At 38.5% G+C, this 22,837-nt stretch overlaps 1 protein-coding gene and 1 long non-coding RNA gene across 3 annotated transcripts in view; both read left to right on the top strand.

Moving 5' to 3' along the window:
• The window catches only part of LOC116312538 (deoxynucleoside triphosphate triphosphohydrolase SAMHD1-like), a 116,974-nt gene that overhangs the window by 70,981 nt on the left and 23,156 nt on the right, over nt 1-22,837 (top strand). The window contains exon 15 of one of the 2 annotated variants that reach the window (XM_039604230.1): nt 12,802-12,867. The exons of the other annotated variant lie outside the window; for it this stretch is intronic. Within the exon in view, the coding sequence (XP_039460164.1) occupies nt 12,802-12,867 (66 nt within the window). The remainder of the gene's footprint in view (nt 1-12,801; nt 12,868-22,837) is intronic. 2 annotated transcript variants of the gene reach the window in all.
• LOC120435184 lies at nt 13,161-13,728 on the top strand. Its single transcript, XR_005609579.1, has 3 exons — nt 13,161-13,225; nt 13,318-13,446; nt 13,629-13,728. It is a non-coding gene; the product is annotated as an uncharacterized LOC120435184 (long non-coding RNA).

Genomic DNA, 22,837 nt, shown 5'->3' with positions numbered 1-22,837 from the left:
TACTTTTATTCCACAATCAGAGAGAAAGAAAAGAGAGAGAGTGCAGGACAGACAGACAGGTGACAGTCTCAGGTGTATACACTGCTACAAAACAGCACAAGAGAAGGAGGATTTAGTGTTTGTGTTATTACGAGTGCTAAACAAGAAGAGTTCCAGATGGTCCAGTGGACACATGTGTGACTCCTGTGATTAAAGCATCTTTCTTTCAGCTTAACGAGTGAACCGTCAGCTCGTTCAAACACACGTTAAAGTCCTTTTGGCTCGACACCACCGAACAGAGGCAGCAATATAACATAGCTAACATTAACAGTGCAGTGAATCCTGCTTGTGCCGTCATATTCAGGACTGCAAAGCGAGCAGCATCACTGACTTTCAGCTTGTTGTGTTTGTGGATATATGACTGACTTTAATTATCCACAAAATCATCACATTCTCTGTAAGATTAAGGTCGACTATTGAACGGCGTATATTTTAAAGTAAAGGCTTTAAAACAAAGTTAATGCTGAAAGTACAAACATCGCTAATGTCACATAACTTTGCCGACATGTGGCCAACAGTAATGTTTTAATGTTCTTCGTTATTAAACATTTGCACATAAATAAGTGACATAATATTCAGTACTTACTTTTGAAAGTTTACTCTTTGGCCGGCCCCCCTCAGCCATCCGCTGCTTTTTCCCCCCCAAAAAATCCACACCCACCGCCGCGCTACGAATTGTGGGATATGTGGGGCCATGTCTACACCGGACCCAGCCTTCAAATTTGGGGAAATGGAGGGCGGATGTATCGACCGCATTTGGAGTACACTTCGAATTAGGACACCCTTCTTCACGTCGCTGTGACATAATCGGTCTACCGGTACGCCTAACTTTTTAAAGTTAGGCGCAACGGTGCGCCCATGGCAAAAAGTTAGTCTAGAACCCTGCCTTCAGAGAGGTTTCATTTAACACCACTCTTGATGAATTGGTGCATATTGTAATTTTCTTTTTTAAAAAGAACAATTTACCATAGGTTGTACATTTAAGTGCATTTTCTGAAGTCTAACTCCAGTACGAGTTGGATAATGTAAAAAGACAAATGATAATACATGAATATGCTGTGAGTCCAAGCATTAAATGTACAAATGACTTTGTTTAAAACACGTGTATGAGCTCAAACATTTGGGAAAACAAAACTTAACAAAGTTGGACATACATAATCCATGAACCTGAACAAAAATGCAGTAGATGAACTGGACACACTGGATGAACGCAACACGAAGATCCTTGAGTGATTGTTCTGCAAGTATTTCTTTGTTTTGTACTCAAGTTTTACTCCTCATAATCACGTTTTGGTTTCATTTCTGGTTGTGCAATCGGACACAACTTAATGATACGTTTGATGAATATTTTTGTAGCCATTTAATCATTTAAACAAAATGGGAAGAGAAACTGTAGAAAACTAAAGTAAATAAGACATTTTCTATACATTTTAATTGGGTACGCAGATAAGTTACACAAAAATACTCAAGTGTGTTATAACAGGAAGTGATACTATACTGCAGAGAGAGCGAACACCAAGTAACAGCCTCTTATTTATGACAGTCTTATTTGGGTGATCATTGACAAGCTTCGCTGTTGAAGCAGCAACACCTGTGTGAGGGCACTGTAACATTAAGATATAAAGAACACCAGAAAGTTTTCATTCTATCCTGTCTGCAGTAGACAAGTTGGCAAATATAACATTAGAAGATGATATCAGATAATAATCTTGAAATACATTATTACTATCAGACTGAAGAAGTCATGTGGATGAGTGACTAAACATTTCTCTCATTGAAAAGGCTACATCAGGACGAACTGAATGATCTTGTTGGGATTTCCTTACCTGGATGATTGAGCCTATATCAGCACATTATTATTACTATAGTTATTTTTAGGGTGCTGTAAGGAGACTGAGTGGTGCTTAAACATCCCCAAGAGAGTCTAAACTCGCCTATGGTTTCAGACTCAGACACGCAAGATTTAGAAATCCAGAATTCAGCAGCTACACATTGGACAAGGCCTTCAGAGAGGTTTCATTTAACACCACTCTTGATGAATTGGTGCATATTGTAATTTTCTTTTTAAAAGAACAATTTACCATAGGTTGTACATTTAAGTGCATTTTCTGAAGTCTAACTCCAGTACGAGTTGGATAATGTAAAAGACAAATGATAATACATGAATATGCTGTGAGTCCAAGCATTAAATGTACAAATGACTTTGTTTAAAACACGTGTATGAGCTCAAACATTTGGGAAAACAAAACTTAACAAAGTTGGACATACATAATCCCTGAACCTGAACAAAAATGCAGTAGATGAACTGGACACACTGGATGAACGCAACACGAAGATCCTTGAGTGATTGTTCTGCAAGTATTTCTTTGTTTTGTACTCAAGTTTTACTCCTCATAATCACGTTTTTGGTTTCATTTCTGGTTGTGCAATCGGACACAACTTAATGATACGTTTGATGAATATTTTTGTAGCCATTTAATCATTTAAACAAAATGGGAAGAGAAACTGTAGAAAACTAAAGTAAATAAGACATTTTCTATACATTTTAATTGGGTGCACGAGATAAGTTACACAAAAATACTCAAGTGTGTTATAACAGGAAGTGATACTATACTGCAGAGAGAGCGAACACCAAGTACCAGCCTCTTATTTATGACAGTCTTATTTGGGTGATCATTGACAAGCTTCGCTGTTGAAGCAGCAACACCTGTGTGAGGGCACTGTAACATTAAGATATAAAGAACACCAGAAAGTTTTCATTCTATCCTGTCTGCAGTAGACAAGTTGGCAAATATAACATTAGAAGATGATATCAGATAATAATCTTGAAATACATTATTACTATCAGACTGAAGAAGTCATGTGGATGAGTGACTAAACATTTCTCTCATTGAAAAGGCTACATCAGGACGAACTGAATGATCTTGTTGGGATTTCCTTACCTGGATGATTGAGCCTATATCAGCACATTATTATTACTATAGTTATTTTTAGGGGTGCTGTAAGGAGACTGAGTGGTGCTTAAACATCCCCCAAGAGAGTCTAAACTCGCCTATGGTTTCAGACTCAGACACGCAAGATTTAGAAATCCAGAATTCAGCAGCTACACATTGGACAAGGCCTTCAGAGAGGTTTCATTTAACACCACTCTTGATGAATTGGTGCATATTGTAATTTTCTTTTTAAAAAACAATTTACCATAGGTTGTACATTTAAGTGCATTTTCTGAAGTCTAACTCCAGTACGAGTTGGATAATGTAAAAAGACAAATGATAATACATGAATATGCTGTGAGTCCAAGCATTAAATGTACAAATGACTTTGTTTAAAACACGTGTATGAGCTCAAACATTTGGGAAAACAAAACTTAACAAAGTTGGACATACATAATCCATGAACCTGAACAAAAATGCAGTAGATGAACTGGACACACTGGATGAACGCAACACGAAGATCCTTGAGTGATTGTTCTGCAAGTATTTCTTTGTTTTGTACTCAAGTTTTACTCCTCATAATCACGTTTTGGTTTCATTTCTGGTTGTGCAATCGGACACAACTTAATGATACGTTTGATGAATATTTTGTAGCCATTTAATCATTTAAACAAAATGGGAAGAGAAACTGTAGAAAACTAAAGTAAATAAAACATTTTCTATACATTTTAATTGGGTACACAGATAAGTTACACAAAAATACTCAAGTGTGTTATAACAGGAAGTGATACTATACTGCAGAGAGAGCGAACACCAAGTAACAGCCTCTTATTTATGACAGTCTTATTTGGGTGATCATTGACAAGCTTCGCTGTTGAAGCAGCAACACCTGTGTGAGGGCACTGTAACATTAAGATATAAAGAACACCAGAAAGTTTTCATTCTATCCTGTCTGCAGTAGACAAGTTGGCAAATATAACATTAGAAGATGATATCAGATAATAATCTTGAAATACATTATTACTATCAGACTGAAGAAGTCATGTGGATGAGTGACTAAACATTTCTCTCATTGAAAAGGCTACATCAGGACGAACTGAATGATCTTGTTGGGATTTCCTTACCTGGATGATTGAGCCTATATCAGCACATTATTATTACTATAGTTATTTTTAGGGGTGCTGTAAGGAGACTGAGTGGTGCTTAAACATCCCCCAAGAGAGTCTAAACTCGCCTATGGTTTCAGACTCAGACACGCAAGATTTAGAAATCCAGAATTCAGCAGCTACACATTGGACAAGGCCTTCAGAGAGGTTTCATTTAACACCACTCTTGATGAATTGGTGCATATTGTAATTTTCTTTTTTAAAAAGAACAATTTACCATAGGTTGTACATTTAAGTGCATTTTCTGAAGTCTAACTCCAGTACGAGTTGGATAATGTAAAAAGACAAATGATAATACATGAATATGCTGTGAGTCCAAGCATTAAATGTACAAATGACTTTGTTTAAAACACGTGTATGAGCTCAAACATTTGGGAAAACAAAACTTAACAAAGTTGGACATACATAATCCCTGAACCTGAACAAAATGCAGTAGATGAACTGGACACACTGGATGAACGCAACACGAAGATCCTTGAGTGATTGTTCTGCAAGTATTTCTTTGTTTTGTACTCAAGTTTTACTCCTCATAATCACGTTTTTGGTTTCATTTCTGGTTGTGCAATCGGACACAACTTAATGATACGTTTGATGAATATTTTGTAGCCATTTAATCATTTAAACAAAATGGGAAGAGAAACTGTAGAAAACTAAAGTAAATAAGACATTTTCTATACATTTTAATTGGGTACGCAGATAAGTTACACAAAAATACTCAAGTGTGTTATAACAGGAAGTGATACTATACTGCAGAGAGAGCGAACACCAAGTAACAGCCTCTTATTTATGACAGTCTTATTTGGGTGATCATTGACAAGCTTCGCTGTTGAAGCAGCAACACCTGTGTGAGGGCACTGTAACATTAAGATATAAAGAACACCAGAAAGTTTTCATTCTATCCTGTCTGCAGTAGACAAGTTGGCAAATATAACATTAGAAGATGATATCAGATAATAATCTTGAAATACATTATTACTATCAGACTGAAGAAGTCATTTGGATGAGTGACTAAACATTTCTCTCATTGAAAAGGCTACATCAGGACGAACTGAATGATCTTGTTGGGATTTCCTTACCTGGATGATTGAGCCTCTATCAGCACATTATTATTACTATAGTTATTTTTAGGGGTGCTGTAAGGAGACTGAGTGGTGCTTAAACATTCCCCAAGAGAGTCTAAACTCTCCTATGGTTTCAGACTCAGACACGCAAGATTTAGAAATCCAGAATTCAGCAGCTACACATTGGACAAGGCCTTCAGACAAGGCCCTCAACACCTGTGTGAGTGCACTGTAACATATAGAGAAAGTTTTCATTCTATCCTGTCTGCAGTAAACAAGTTGGCAAATATAACATTAGAAGATTTTTCGGACCACAAGGCACACCGGATTATAAAGCGCACTGTCGATGAACGGGTCTGTTTTCATAAATAAGGCGCACTGGATTATAAGGCCCATTAAGCGAAACTAAACAGTCAGATAAGTCAAACTTTACTCAACTCATTCTTCTTGTTTTTTCCGCTTCCATACCTTTGAATCAATAATGTTGAATTCTCTCGCAGCTGCTCCATTCCCATGTTGTTGCAGTATATTAATGACTAACCTCGTATTGTGGATGGATTATCTCAGTTGTTCTCCCGACTGAACTTCGGTCCGTGTACAGCATCCTGCCATGTGATTGCATTTGTCCCTAACCATTGGGAACCCTCACGTTAACTTTTATGGAGTGGAAAAAAGTTAGCATTCATCCTCCAGCTTCACTGTGTTTATGTTATGCTAACATAGCTGTGTCGCTAGCAATCACGTAGCACATCATTCTATACCAGCCAGCCAAACTTCAGTAACCCTACAAAAGTTGCTTCTGTTTAGTTTTCTGTCTTCATTTATGTTAGAAGTGATAGCAGAGCTTTACATTTTAATTTATTCAGAAATCTCTTAGTCAGAACACGGTTGTTAGGTTTATGTTGTGGATTTTCATTTATGCTTAGAGTTTTATAATCGATTACATAATGATAGAGGTCTGATCCTTAGCAGTCTGTAAAGACTCTGTGTGCCTCCCAAAGCACTCTGGCATACACACACATCTTAAGGTCATAAGAGAGGTCGTACCTTCTCTTACTGATTTATGGTATAGGAGGACACCTACTCTGTATCTGTTTAAGTATAAGAGCCCTTTGTTTAGGTGGACCGCTGGACTCCTGCCACCAGCTTTGGGGAGTCATTCACAGGGTCACATCTTGACACACACACACACACACACTCACAGACACACATACCTACACGACACACAGACAAGGTACTCTTTGTTCACATGTATACCTATGCAAGACGTCATATGTTAATGAACTTATGCATAGTCATGAAACTGCAATAAAGAGCAGTGCTACGAGGGAGCAGACGAGAGCAACTGGGGTCAAGCGAAGGAACGGCGCTCGTCACAGTTCTCTCCCTCGTGCACGAGTAACACAAAGAACTTTGGTGACTTGCATCTTGCTTTTGCTGTTGTAGTAGAATTGTCTCGTTCCAGCAGTGGATCTGTGCCAGACAGACCCATCAACGGTATATCATGTTTAGGTGGAAACCAGCGAACTAACTTCCTGCTAACTTCTAACTCCGTTAAATTTAATAAATTCTGTTTTCATGGATGCCTAAGTTAAACTTAATTGTTACACCTGTTAAAGGAGCAACGCTGATCATTTTATTAAAGATGAAAGAATTTAGACAGTTTTTAACTCTCAGTGATGCCGCAGTGTCCGTTTGACTTTGGAACCTGAAGAGGACGGATTTTTGGACCCAGATTACTCCGCAAGGCTCCTGACTACGGTAGCCGTAATGCTCCGACAATCCATAAAGAGATACGGCTTCGTAGCTTATCAAAGTCGTACTAAAACATTTTGAGCATCGTGTACCACATAAAATCGGTTCGAGATCAGTAAGCATAACCAGAATTCATACATAAGGTGCACCGGATTATAAGGCGAACTGTTGATTTTTGAGAAAATTAACAGATTATAAATGCGGATTATAAGTGCGCCTTAAAGTGCGAAAAATGCGGTACATATGACTTGTTAAAAACACGTGTATGAACTCAAACATTTGGTAAAACAAAACGGAACGAAGTTGGACATAAATAATCCATGAACCCAAACAAAAATGCAGTAGATGAATTGGACGCACTGGTTAACACAACACGAAGATCCTTGAGTGATGTTCTCCAAATATTTCTTTGTTTTGTACTTATACTTTGTACTTATACTTCCAGCACCCCCCGTGTGTGGCAGCCTGTTACAGCAGCTCCGCTCATTCTGAGTTTCTTTCTTTCTCATCTTTATTTTCTCGTAATTTTTTATAATTAAAGTATTAGCAATTAGACTCTGCAATCATGTTCTACTGTCTTGTGGTAGTCTTGGTCATTTTTGTCTGTTTTTTTCCACTTTTTTCACCCGTGTTTGGAGACTCAGTGCAGGGATCCTTTGTTTACAGTAGGGATCAGCTGTTAGCAATGTGTCCCGCTGCGGTACTGCCGGCGGACAGACTCGACATTCCAAGCGAGCTGAGGAAGAAAAGACGGGGGTGTCGTGCTGGGAGGGAGCACCATCGCCCGGGAAGGAGACATTATAGACCATCTCTTCCTTCTGTAATCATTGGAAACGTAAAATCTTTGGCCAGTAAGATGGATGATCTCACGTTGCTAACCTGGTCACAGAGGGAGTACCGGCAGGTGGCTCTGACGTCGACACTGTTGTGTTTGTTGTCTTCTGCTAGCGAAGATTTATGTAAATTTGACAAGCTGAATGCATTCTGTACAGTACAGGAGACACGGCACGAGATTGACTGACAGTAGTGGTGGGCGGATCGATCCAAATATCGATAGTATCGATGCCAAGTCGGCATCGGTATCAGATCGATACTAACCTGGTGAGATCGATTCTTTACTTTGAGTTCTGCTTGTTTACAATGCTGTGCTTTCGGCAAAGACGAAACAGCCAGGTCGCTGGACTCGCCGCTCCTGTGTCAGTGAATAGCAGGCACACTCCCTCCCCCACTCTTATGTTTCGGTGTTGCGCTGTCACGTGACGTGACTTAGACACTTTGGGGGTTAAGTTGTTTACATATCAATTATATTTTTACCAGTTGTTTTTGTTGTTGAGAATTTTAATTGTAATTTTGTATTAAAGTTTATCAACAGTATTTGTTTTAATTAATTTACTGGTTTGCGTGCACTTAAGATTTAAAAAAAAAAAAAAAGATCACCACCACAGCAGACCGGATGGCATTTTCATGCTTCGCAGCATCAATTATTCTTACAATAATCGCACGGTTGCTGTAATAGTACATTCAACGGCTGCAGCTTTCCTGCTGCCAGCCATACACATCACCACCACCAAACCTACAGCGGCATCGCAGAACACGCCCCGCCACATACCCTCATCACCCGCTTCAGGCCGGGGAGCCATCTGGCCGAACCTACTCCCCACTCGGCGAGCAGACGAGGGAATCAGCCCGGACCATTGGCGCCCCATGCCCCGGCCCAGCGATTGGGAAGTGTCCACTCTTGCAGTCACCTGCGCCTCCAGCGGAAGCCCCAGAGCTGGTCTGGTGGCCACCCATGTGGCAAGCAGCGGTGGCAAAGCAGGCGTGGAAGTGAACAGGGGCTCACAGGCAGCTGGGCAGGCAGCGTGCCGGCCTCTGTTGGAGGAGGCCGGAGCAGACAGCATGCCCCCCTCGGGCGTGGCAGGACCCCCGCGCACCTCGAACTCCGTCTACAGCTTGGCAGGTCTCGCTGGCGGGCCAGCCTCCGGCTCACCCCAAGCCGCGCACTGTCCACCCTTACAGTAATCACAGTGTTGCTGTAACAGTCGGCGAGGCATGATTGTTGAAGGTGTGCCGTGAAGATGAGTCCATCTCACCTGCAGTGGCATCGCAGACCACGACCCGCCACAATAATAAAGCTTTTTTTAATTTAATTATAAACTTTGTCCTAATTATGTCCTGGATTTTAACTATTTAATAATAAAAAAGGAAACATCACAAAAAACACTTGAGGTCATGAAAATTAATGACGCATCCACCTTGATTTATTGAAAAGTATCGGTATTGGTATTGATATTGGCAATACTGGCCCGTATTTACTTGGTATCGGATCGATACCAAAATATGCAGTATCGCACACCACTAATTGACAGTGCCCTACAACTGATCAGGACGGAGAACACAATGCGCTGTAAAACAAAACAAAACAAAACAAAAACAAAACAAAACAAAAAAAAACATGCAAAATTGCACCCCAAAAAATCTGCGAAACAGCGAGGCCGTGAAAAGTGAACGACATTATAGCGAGGGACCACTGTATTCTATGGGCTGGGCAGTGAGCACAGGGCCCACTAGACAGATGTTGCATCCTCGGGCTACTCTCATGAACTCTGTTTCTGATTGTTTGGTCACAGATATTCATACCAGTGGCCTGCTAGAGGTCATTTTGTAGCTGTAGCAGTGCTCATCCTGTCCCTCGTAGCACAAAAGTGCTGATAGTGGTCCTGTTGATGGGTTTAAGACCTTCTATGGCCCTGTCCAGCTCTCCTAGAATTACTGCTGTTACTGCCCTGGATTCTCCTCCATTCTCTTAAGACTGTGCTGGCAGACAAAGCAAACCATCTAGCAATGGCATGTATCAATGTGCCATCCTGGAGGATTTGGATTACCTGTGCAGCCACTGTAGGATCCAGGTATTGCGTCAGTCTTCCAGTAGTGACACTGGCTTTAGCTAAAAGCAAAACTAGTGAAACACAGTCAGCAAAGATAAGGAGGAGTCTATCCCAGCTACCATAGGGCAGGCCCGGCCCTAACCAATCTGGCGCCCTAGGCAAGATTTTAGGTGGCGCCCCCCTACATCGGCAGTGTAGTGTATGTACTCACAAGAAACCGAATAGCTTTGTCTTTGACCTTTTTTTTTACTTAAAGAAAGCAAATTCACAATCAGAATAATTAACAAGATAAAAAAATATATGAATAAATAAATGAATACAAAAATAAAAATGAATATATGAAATACAATAAATTTTACATACATAAACACAATAAAACGTGTCAACAAGTTGGATAAAATAAATTAAAAATACAATATAAATAAGGCACTGCACAAAACAAGATATTAAATAAACCAGTATGACTTTAACTATATTACAAAAAAGGATCCTACAGAGTTCTCTAGTTGTGCTTTTAATACTGCATTAACTAGAATGACTTACAAATTACTGTACACCACCCCCTCATCAACCTCACATCACCTGCTACAGCCTTACTCTCCTAGTCTTTCTTGCAGCAAAGTCATCTACAACATCATCATATGACAACTGATTTGAGACCACATGATTTATGCTTATGATGGAAAGTCCACTGAGACGTTCTTGCATCATAGTAGATCTCAGGTAGGTTTTAATGAGTTTGAGCTTAGAGAAGCTTCTTTCAGCAGCAGCCTGTAACAGGAAGAGTGGCAAAGATTCTCAGAGCAACCCACATGTTGGGGTAAATTTCTGCCAGCTTCTTCTCATGCAGGAAGGTCAAGAGTTCCATGTTTGTCATGTTCTTTGATGGCAATGGTGGGAAATTCTGCATTTCCATTGCAAGTTCTGTGCCATTAATGTCCGGCTGGCTGTCATGGGTCAGAGTAGTACTCAGTGTTTGGCACTGCTGTAGCAGCTCTTCTTTTGTAAGTTGTGGAAATTGAGGAGTACTCCAAACTTGTTGTGCTGCTGTGGTGGAGGCAACAGGAACACCGCTTGATGCTGCTGCAAAACTGGTGGGTTGTGCTGCTGAGGTGGAGGCAACAGGAAGACTGCTTGATGCTGCTGCATCATGGCTGGGTTGTGCTGCTGATGCTGCATCACTGGTGGGTTGTGCTGCTGAAGTGGAGGCAGCAGCGGTAGATGTGGTAGATGGCCCAGGGTGGGATTTAGAAACTTCAACAGTGCATCTGAAGAGAGGAGTATGTGACACCACTGAGTATTAAAGTCTAATAATGAAAACATATGATTCCAGGAATAAAATGAAATGATATAATATAAATGAAAACCAAAGAGATATATGTATGATGTTAACTGATATGCAAATTAGATTAGATTCAATTTATTGTCATCATTACAGTGAAATGCTGAATAGCAGAATGCAAAGTAACAGTATAATATCATATGAGAATGTTATGTTATGATTATCTTTGACCGAATCACAGCAGTGCTCATATTAAAAAACAGCATTCCCTCTCATGTGATATTGCTTAATTAACATTAATGATGTGCACTTTAACAACTAGGCTTACAACTATAATATATACAGGGGTGGAAAAGTGACTATTACCTGCAGGGTAAACGTTAGCTAACCAGAAGGCAATAACAATGTAAACAAAAACACCTGCTTAAAAGATGAATACAAATGAGGAATGGTGGGAAAGGTGGGAGTACTGTAATTACCTAACGTTACATTATTATTTTCCATAACAATTTAGCCCCTCCACAATATTAACTGACGTTAAAACAGTTAACTAGCTATTTATTGATTAGCAATTAGCGAATCATGTAACATTAGCTTAATGCTAAAAATTTAGGTTACTATCACATTCAGACAAATAATTTCATGTAGGCTAACGTTACCTACCTCTGTCTTTTTCTCGTTTCTCCTCCTCTTCTTTTCTCTTTTTCTTCCCTGGGCACCTGACAGTTTTGGCCGTTTTGACATCTTGTGTTGATTTTTGATGTGGTGACGTCCAAAAGGAACCATGATACGGGAAGGAGGGGGGCGCACCGTCTTGGGGGGTGTAATGTTGTAACAAATAATATTTCTATTAAATAAGCTTTACTTTGCATTTTAATTAACGTGGGATTATTTTTTGTATTTAGAAATAATAGTACCAACTTTTTTTTTTTTTTTTTTCAACATTTGTGGCACTGGCGTGGCGCCCCCTGATGGACGGCGCCCTTAGCATTTGCCTATACGGCCTATGCCACGGGCCGGCCCTGCCATAGGGTAAGAGGCAGGGTACACCCTGGAAAGGTCACCAGCCTGAAGCAGGGCTAACGCAGAGAGACAGACAACCATTCAACCACTTAACTTAACCCCTAGTTACATGTCTTTGACTGTGGGAGGAACCTGGAGTACCCAGAGAGAACCCACGGGGAGAACATGCAATCACCACCGTGCTGCTCGATTTTTAGTTATTGTAGTTATTTGACTTAGTATTTGAGACAGAGTTAAACTAAGTTCTTTGTAGCTAATTTTGACTGAAACAATTTAAATTCATAGTGATTAATTCATAGTCACCTGTATACTAGCTTATTAACTCAGTTTAACCTGCAGTTACTCAAATTTTTCATTGCAAGTAAACAGTTTTTAAAAAAGAAAACTGAAAAATAGTCATGCCCAAGCTGCAATGTTGGAAAAAACAAAATGATCACACTTTTTTGGTAATATCAGGGTGATTACAATATTTGTGGTGTATGAGTGCGCTAAAAAAGAAAGAGAGAGATGTTGATGTAACTCTTCTCTCCTTTCTCAGCTCAACAAAGAAGACCAAGAGGAAATAAAAGTAAGAGTGAAAAGTGATCTAAAAAAGAGTTTAACAAAACAATAATGATATAAATGACAGCACGTGTTCTCTCCTCCATCTGTTAGAAGATGAAGGACAGCTTGGAAAATGAACTGGTTAAAGTCATTCGAAAGGACAACTTTGAAATTACTGTGAGTTTTTATTCTACTTTTACTATTATTATATAATGAATATATATATAATAATAGTATAATTTAATATAATAAAATATTATAATTGTTATATAATAAATAATAGTAAATAATATTATATATTAATAAATCTTCCTAAAATCTTGGCTTTTGTTTTGTTTTTGTTTTTAGTTAAATTGTGTTGCCAACCTGCACTGAGCCATAATGTACATGTGAACATAAACACAGGCTGGTCTGTCACACTTCTCTTTTAGGTTGTCACTTTGGACTATGGGATGAAAACAAGGACCCCGTCAATACCACATATTTCTACACTAAGGCTAACCCTACTGAAGCATTCAAGATTCCCAGAGAACAGGTCAGAACTACTGCATGTCTTTGCATGAGCTGTGTGTTCTTTCTGTAGATGTCTCTGTAAAACAGCTTTTATGTTACTGTCCTTGTTGTCAGGTGTCCAAGCTTCTCCCAGTGTGCTTTGCTGAGAAGATCCTCAGAGTTTACTGTAAGAACTCAGCCAGTCTGAGAGATGCTAAGTTCTGCTTTCAAAGTTGGTGTCACGAAATTGACTTTCTAACTGAGGTAACACTTTATTCTGTTGGGTGGCAGTGACAGGCATTACCATGTTACAAGCAATGTGATGAGAACATAAACAAGAAAGCTGCAGTTAAACCTGCATATCCTGTCAGAGCCTTGAGTTCACATAACACATTTGACCTTTTGGTTGTACTAATGAACTTGTCTGTGTCCTTATATATCTACAGGATCGAGACAGAGCAACTCCATGAAATGAAGATGTGAAACACTGAGAGATTTATTTTTTTGTGTTACTGCAGAGATTTAAAAACAGGTAAATCGACGAACTAAAGTAGTTTAGTGATTATATTATTTATATTTATTATTAGTTATTTATACTATTTATCACACATTGTCACTATAATCAAACTATATAGCTCAACTTGGCTCAAACGTTTAGATAAAGGCTACTGTTGTGATTTGCTCATTGTGTGAAAAATCATTATTTATTATATAACAGGTCTAGATGAAAATTTTACCAAAGGATAACAGAATCTTTCTGCTGTTTCATCTTTATATTTGTTTACTGCTGGTTTCTGATCAATTCAAAATAAAGTTTATTTTCTCTTTGTGTGTTATTTTTAAGTAACAGCTCTTAAAACATAAGATGGAACGATGACACAAATAGTCTAACGAGCTGGAAAAGAAAAGTGTCTGGACTTCTTTAAGGTTCTTGAAGACATTTTACCTCTTATCCGAGAAGCTTCTTCAGTTCTAGGGTCAAATAATCCTCTACCTAATCACATTAGGTAAAAACTGGTGTAGGTCACAATCATTGTTCAGTGGGCGTCTGGGAAGGGATCCCATTCCAGGCGCCTTAACGCCCACTCACATCCTGGGCCATCTGACCTCAGGAAATCACATGATAGGGTTGGGCTAGGTTTCACAATGAGCTCAATTGAAACCTTGGCTGATTGTGACCTACACCTATTTTCACATGTGAAAATAGGTGTATTATTGTATACAATAATCATATGTTGGTGCAGTGAAGTGTGTTTCTCAAATAAAATAGAAAACTCTTATATGAGAAGAATAATTTAAAAATACAAATGCTGATGCATGAATATGCAGTGAGTCCAAGCATCAAGTTAAGTGTACATATGACTTCTTTAAAGCACGTGTATGAGCTCAAACAATTGGTAAAACAAGTCTGAACAACGTTGGACACGCCCAATGCATGAACATAAATAAATAAAGCATTAGAAAAACTGGACACACAGGATAAAAACAACACAACAAACCTTGAGTGATTGTTCCACAAGTATTTCTTGTTTTATACTCAAGTCTTCCACATCATCATGTTTTCTCTTTCCTTTTTTGTTGTGCAATCACCCACAACCTAAAGATGCTCGGGAGAATATTTTCATAGCCATTTAATCATGTCAAGAAAATGGGATGAAAGTAACTGCAGAAAGCTGAAGTAAAAAATGTTGTGAAAGAGAAAATGGAAAGGCAGTAGACTGATTACAGCTACCAACAAATTCTTTTTTCAGTGATTATTTTGTACTGTTCCTGCCCAGTGATCTTAGCTAATTAGAGGCAAATCTCTAACCTTCCTTTCATATCAAAAATCCTTGAAAGAGTAGTTGTCAAACAGCTAACAGATCATCTGCAGAGGAATGGCTTATTTGAAGAGTTTCAGTCAGGTTTCAGAGATCATCACAGCACAGAAACAGCTTTAGTGAAGGTTACAAATGATCTTCTTATGGCCTCTGACAGTGGACTCATCTCTGTGCTTGTCCTGCTAGACCTCAGTGCTGCGTTCGATACTGTTGACCATAATATTCTATTAGAGCGATTAGAGCACGCTGTAGGTATTAAGGGTACTGCACTGCAGTGGTTTATCTCATATCTATCTAATAGACTCCAATTTGGTCATGTAACCGGAAAGTCCTCTTCACACACTAAGGTTAATTATGGATTCAGTATTCATTGGATACAGGGTTCAATGCTAGGACCAATTCTGTTTACATTAAACATCCTTCCCTTAGGCAGCATCATCAGAAGACATAGCATACATTTTCACTGCTATGCAGGTGATACCCAACTTTATCTATCCATGAAGCCAGATAATACACACCAATTGGTTAAACTGCAGCAGTGTTTTAAGACATAAAGAGCTGGATGACCTCTAATTTTCTGATTCTACATTTTAATAAAACTGAGGATTTTGTAAACGGCCCTCAAAATCTTAGAAATATGGTGGCTAACCAGATTCTTACTCTGGAGGGCATTTTTTGGCTTGCAGTAAGACTGTGAAGAACCTTTCAAACCACATGTGCTTTGTAACATGTTTTTGTTGTAAAATTTCAGTATTCCTTTGTTTTGTGGCTGGTGTGCACTTACAAGCTCTTGGCCAGAGCTAGTGAATGCCAGGTGCTGGATCAGTAAAGTGTGTGGCGCTGATATTATATGCAAAATCAAAGACTGCTACAACCATCAGAGTGTCTCGGTGTCATCCAGGTGAGTAAATCCCAAAAAGTTGATTCTGTGCATCTAGCATATATCCAAGTGACTTCTTCGCACAGTGACTGAAACAAACCCACTGAATAAACAATGGGCTGTGAGGTCAGTTTCTTGATCATTAATATGCAAATTGTCATGACTATTGATCAACAGCCACTGATTAACCACTGATTTTGTTCAAATAAAATATGAAACTCTCATATGAGAAGGACAATGTAAATATGCAAATGTCGATACATAAAAACCCAATAAGTCCAAGCATCAAGTTAAGTGTACACATGACTTTAAAACACGTGTATGATCTCAAACAATTGTTAAAACAAGTCTGAACAACGTTGGACACGCCTAATGCATGAACATAAATAGCAATTAAAAACTGGAAACACAGGACGAACACAACACAACGGACCTTGAGTGATTGTTCCACAAGTATTTCTTGTTTTATACTCAAGTCTTCCTCATCATCATGTTTTCTGTTTGCTTTTTTTGTTGTGAAGTCAGACACAACTTAAAGATGCTCGGGAGAATATTTTCATACCCATTTAATCAGGTGAAGAAACTGCAGAAAGCTGAAGTAAATATTGGTTTGAAAGGCAGACTGATTACAGCTAGCAACAAATAATTTTATTCATTGATTCAGCACACAACCATTAGGCTGGGCTATTTAGATGATTTTCTCTTTACTTATGTTAGTAAAATGATCAGGGAAACTACTGCATTTTTCCCTGACAACATTTTTATGACAGCTATATTTAACTGTACTTTCATAATATATCATAAAACACTGACACTCAATTCTCTGTCTAGAGGACACTGGTTTGCTAATGCTGTCGTCAAGTAGTCTATCACTAGCAAACAAACAGCAAGCCAAGCAATGAATTCATATATGAAATTCCAATGTTGCAAGGAAAATATGTATAATGCTTACCGTTTATTAAAGAAATGTATCCTGAAATGCAAAGAATTCAAATTGCTGGATGGGACAGAGGCGGTTTCTCGCAAGTGAAGTAGTTTTTTTTAAGGCGCTTTTTGGGGGAAGTTGCAAAACTATGACATCACATCAATGTGAGTGGTTACTTGCAATGTTGAACCTTGAACAACATTAATTATGATGATGTGGGAACAACACCAACACGAGGATATCAGATCCTGCTGGCAGGCACGACCCTAACATGAGTTCTATTTTTAAAAGTGTTGACAAGAGAAAGACAATGAGCTGCTGAGTTAGTTAGGACTGTAGTATGATATAATATAATACACTCAAGTTATTCCTGTCCAATTATTTACAAATCACTACCCATTACCCACTCCATGTTGTTTTCATTTTTTTCATAGTATTGTGTTAATGTGCTCAACTCAACTCAAAACATGTTTTATATTTTAGATTCTTCAAATAACCAGCCTTTGCACACTCTTGGCATTCTCTCAATGAGCTTCATGAGGTAGTCACCTGAAAAAGTTTTCCAACAGTCTTGAAAGAGTGCCCAGAGATGCCGAGCACTTGTTTGCCCTTTTACCATCACTCGGTTGATCTCATCCCAAACCATCTCTATTGTGTTTAGATCAGGTTACTGTGAAGGCCAGGAAACCTGGCACAGCTGTCCATCACACTCCTTCATGGTCAAATAGCCTTAGACAGCATGGAGGTGTGTTTGGGGTCGTTGTCCTTGTAACCCAAAGAACCTGACACGACTCAGATGTTCATTTTATTGTCCAGTACTGTTGAAAAATAGATGATGGTCCAACTAAACGCAAACTTGAAAGAATGGCATGTCGCTGTTGGTGCTGCTTCAGTGTGCCATTTTGCAACTTCTTGCAATTTTAAAAATAAACTGATTAAAGTCATATCTAGTTTTGTTTTATAAATTCTCTATTTAAGTTAGTTGTTTAGAGGAAATAACCCTTTTGCTTGGAAAATTTTCAGAAACAGGGTATTCATAATAATTCTTTACTATCATAAGTTTCAGTGTGCCTTCAATTTTGAATAAATCCCCAACAGTATCACCAGCAAAGCACCATCACACCTCCTCCTCTATGCTTCATGTTAGGAACCATACATGCAGAGACCATCCATTCACCTTTTCTGCATCGCACAAAGACACAGTGGGTGCAACCAGAGGTCTGAAATTTGGACTCTTCAGACCAAAGCAAAGATTTTAACTGGTCTAATGTCCATTCCTTGTGTTTCTTGGCCCAAACAAATCTCAACTGCTTGTTGCTTTTCCTTAATAGTGGCTTCTTAGCAGCTTTTTGGCCTGAACAGTTGGTGAAGAGATGTGCCTGCAGCTAGAACTCTGTGTGACACTTATCTGGGCTCTAATCTTAGGTGATGTTAACTTTCAATTTGTTAACAGCCCACCGTAGCTAAGTCCAGTGGAGTGGTTTGGTTTAAAGTAGATTAAAACCAATAATGGTCTTAAAAATTATATCTTTTAAAATAAAATAATTAAACATAATAACCAAAAATGGATTTAGCTACATTCTGGACCATGTTTCTGGAATGCAGTAGCAAACGAACTGACTGGAGACCATAACAGCAATCAGAATTTTTGCATCCAAGTCTGTGATTGATTGGTTTTGTGGCACACGTATAATGGTGTACAGAGTGTGGAGCGCACATGAAACAGAGATGTTGTGAGCGCAAACAACACACTGAGAGCAGGTCCGCAGATATTTGTCAGCTCACAGAGCAGAGAATGATCGAGAGCAAATGCCAACAACTGAGCGAGAGGGGTTGTTATTGTGTGTGTATATGGATAATAGCAAACACTGAAATACATTTCTTGCATGCAGAAATGAATTTTTTTTGCTCAAATTAAACTTTGCTTCACTCAAAATGCAACATTTGCGCTTGCAATTTTGTTTTACGTGTGCTCAGAATAGAGGCACAAAAATAAGCTATAGTAAACTAGCTTGTAGGGTGGGTCCCGCGGTTTTTTCATGTATTGCTGCTTACATACAGCCAATTTTGATTTTTGTGAATTAACATTTTTGTGATATGTTTTAGGGAACAACGACCAAACAGCTCAATTTATTAAAATGAGAGGAGAAAATGATCACTTCTTCACTGGTGTGCAGAATTCGGCCACTGTGGCATGGAGGTACAAGAATAAATCAATTTACACAGCATATTCATATGTCTTGATGCATGCTGTTGATTCTGTTCATCTGGACGTAGCGTTTTCAGTGGGAGAAACGTTTCTTCACTCATCCAAGTGACTTCTACAGTCTCAGCTGACTGCAGGTTTCCCCAATCTTATAAACAGTACAGTTGCATGTACGTAAATACGCTCTCGATGGAGGCTCTGTTAAAGGATCCAGCAGTCTCTGTGTGATATTATTATTCCTCCTGAGAATTCTCAGAAAGTACAGTCTGTGTTGGGCCTTTTTCAGCAGCTCAGAGGTGTTCACGCTCTTCTATGTTGTGCCATGCGTTTATGAAGTGGCTGTTTGGTCTCTCCAATGTAGAGGTCTGAGCATTCCTCGCTGCACTGTACAGCATACACTACGTTGTTAAGTTTATGTTTAGGAGTTCTGTCTTTGGGATGAACTAGTTTCTGCTCGGGTGTGGGGCCGGGTCTGAAATACACTGGGGTGTCATGCTATACAGGGTATATCATCCCCTTAGAATTGAAGAAGCCTGTCGGATGAGAGGTGAAACGTCTTCAAGGAACTTAAAGAAGTCCAGATACTTTTCTTTCCAAGTTCCTTAGACATCAGACTAAAGACCATTTTCTGTAGTATCTGATCTACCTGTGTCATTCTTCTCCAGTTTGTGTCTTTATGTTTATTTCTTGCAGAAACTCGATTGCTAGCCTAACTAGATGACAGAAACCGTGGTTAGTTTGCTACGTAACACTAGTTTACATGGTTTATTAACATTGGTTGTCATTATTTTCCACAGAAGAAAGGCTTCAAAAGATCATCACCTGACAGCAACTGGATAGTTACTTCACTACCTATTATTTTTCATGTTCAGGGTGATAAGAAATCTTCTGAATCTGTTGGAATGAACAACATCAGAATACATTTTTCATCCATGCTTGAGTTAAATGAGCTAACTGCACCAACTTGAATATTAGGTTAGGGCAAGCTAATCCAGTGAGTAATATTCTGTCATTGCAGTGATTTCCTCTAATCAATTAGCTTAAATAGAGAATTTATAAAACAAAGCAAGATGTGACTGTTATCAATTTATTTGTAAAAGTGCAAAAAAAAAAAAAAATCACAAAATGTACTGCAAGACATCATAATTTAAAAACATTGTGTTCAATTTTTAGCACTACAGAAAGAAAAATGTTGAATGATTCAACAGTTTAGTAAACTTAATAACTTGCCTACAATTAAATTGAATGAAATTTAAGATTCCCTTGTTACTTCCTGTGGCACTTATAGTGTTTTCAGTTATTATTTTTAATAAATGTGTCCAAATCAAAGATGAGTTACTGACAGTAATAAGTACAAAGGCCTCTAGTGTTGTGTTGTTGCCGGGCGCTTGTGAAGTGCAGTTAGCTTCTTTAACCTGTAGATGTGAATCAGGTCAGGGGCTGATGCTGTGCAGTTCTTCATACTGGAGACTTTCTTGCATGTCTGCCACTGTGATGGTTACTGGATCTTGTTCAGTGAGGTTGCTATGCTCTGCTTTTAGATCTACTAGACACTGAACATTGTTGTTGTGTTTCCTCCATTTCCCACATGCTCTTCCAGAATTGTGAGCCTTGGTGGGGCTGTTCTCATATTGTTCCCCTGCCAATGAGTTTACACTGTGGATCATTAAATGGAAAACATCTGATTTAAACATCTGGTGAAAGGCTGCAGAAGATTGTCACCTCAAATGAGAAAACATTTGGATAGTTACTTCACTACCTATTGTTTTTCATATTCTGGGTGATAAAAAATCTTCTGAATCTGTTGGAATGAACAAAATCAGAATACATTTTTCATCCATGCTTGAATTACATGAGCTAACAGCTCCAAATTGAGTTGCTGAACAGTTCTCAGCTCCTGCTTCCTTCATAGCAGGAAATACAATATTTGTCTGTGATGTGAGTCTTCAGGCGATCCATTCGTTTTCAGCCTGGAGTTGTATCAAAGTACTGTTAAACACAAGATTACTACCAAAATAATCTATATAGCAACATTAAAGCGTTACTACTAAAATAAGTATCCTAACTTGTCAGAGTTTTTTTTTTTGCACCAATCACATACATTCTTTTGCAATTTTGCCTCTCAGGTATATTGTAAGATACTCTGCATCATTTAACTTAACAGGCCTGACCAGCAATGATGCAAAGCTATGCTTAGCCTTGTCTTCAAAGAACAGATTTACATTAAAGATTGTTAGCAGCAATTTATTGCAATACATGGAGAGGTAGGGATGTCAAACTGATCCATTTTGAAGTTTAAAAATGTAAAAAAATAAAATAACAGTAAAAAGTATATTTTTTTAATATGAAACTCTTATCCCTCAACTCTGTTTCTAGTATTTTGTTCTTGTTCATGTTTGGAATTCAATTTTCTTCAGGGTTTTCAGTATAATTAAGTCCCTGTATTTCGGCTTAATCTGATCTTCAGAGTGTTTTCTTACATCAAGCAAAGTCTTTCGGTGAGCTCCAAACGTTCCCCTCTATCTACTATTCCTAATGTCTTTTCCTTGACCTTGAAGAAAATGTCATCAAGGTCATTTGTCATTGATAAGGACTTCAGAAAAGAGAAAAGCCATGCTCTGAGAATTGGAACAGAAAATGGACAACAAAACGTGCTTCTTAGACACAAGGTATTTTTACCCTGTTGTTTCACACAGGTCAAAATAAAGGACAAACAATGCATATGCTTATGCAGCATTTTTCTATTAGTTGGTACTTCCTTAAGTTTCAGTACATTCGACCTCACAGGCCCACTGTAGAAAGTACTACAAATACCTGTGTAATGATATCACTGTAAAAATACAACAAAGGAAGCACCGAAACTCCTTTCTTTAGTATTTGGAGAGTTGGAACAGCTCTTACAATGGCTACCACGCATATACTTCAGGGTCACCTGTCTCATTTAGTAATGAAAAAAATGAACTATTTGAACACACCTTTTGTCTTTTTTTGTTGATTTCATTTTGTTTTGTTGATGTTGCTGATTTCTTTAATTGCTTTCTGTTTTGTTTCGTGTGGGCCTGAAAAGGTATGTTTGCTAGGAAAATGTTCCTCTTGAAACACACATTCATTTCTAAATAAGTTTTGTTTGCATTGGAAATCATTTCAGAGAATCATGTAGGGCTGTGATCCAAAGTTGTTCCACAAACTCAGTGTCTTACGTTTTCATTTATTTGGTTAAATGCAAAATGCTGGGTATTTGGGTTTCAAAGTACACATGTAAATGTTTCCACATTCAAATCCATTTTCCCATTTGCTCCCTTTCAACATGCAAAATAACCTACAAACTGTCTGTGTGTGTGTGTGTGTGTGTGTGTGTGTGTACTCTCCCTGGCAGTTGATGAGATAACAATTTTTCCAACAGAAACCAAATCACCCCAGGCCACAGACTATTTGCCCTGTTTAACCTCTGCTGATTTCTACTGGTTTCCATTAAATAATGAGGGTTTCTGCATAAGCCATCAAAATATAGTACTCAAAAAAATATAAAGGGACACTTTGAAAACACGTCAGATATCAATAGGGAAAAACAGTGTATATGCCAGATGTGCATATACACAGTTTTTTCTCCAATAGCGGCAATTTTCTGGGCAGAAAAATCTAAATCGAAAACAAAGATCTCCTTTGCAGGATTTGTTGCCAAATGTGTCAATCATAACTGGATCAAAATCAACACATAGGAAATTGACCTCCACTGAACACACTGAACAATAGACAGCAAAACAAAGGTCACCTTGGAGGAGTGAAAGATGATGTTACCACCGAAGTACACAAAAGCCCATACA

The sequence above is a fragment of the Oreochromis aureus genome, linkage group 20 (genome assembly GCF_013358895.1).
Source record: "Oreochromis aureus strain Israel breed Guangdong linkage group 20, ZZ_aureus, whole genome shotgun sequence".
In the NCBI taxonomy this organism is placed as follows: domain Eukaryota; kingdom Metazoa; phylum Chordata; class Actinopteri; order Cichliformes; family Cichlidae; genus Oreochromis; species Oreochromis aureus.
The sequence above is the reverse complement of the archived record's forward strand: the minus strand, read 5'-3'. Positions and strand labels throughout refer to the sequence as shown.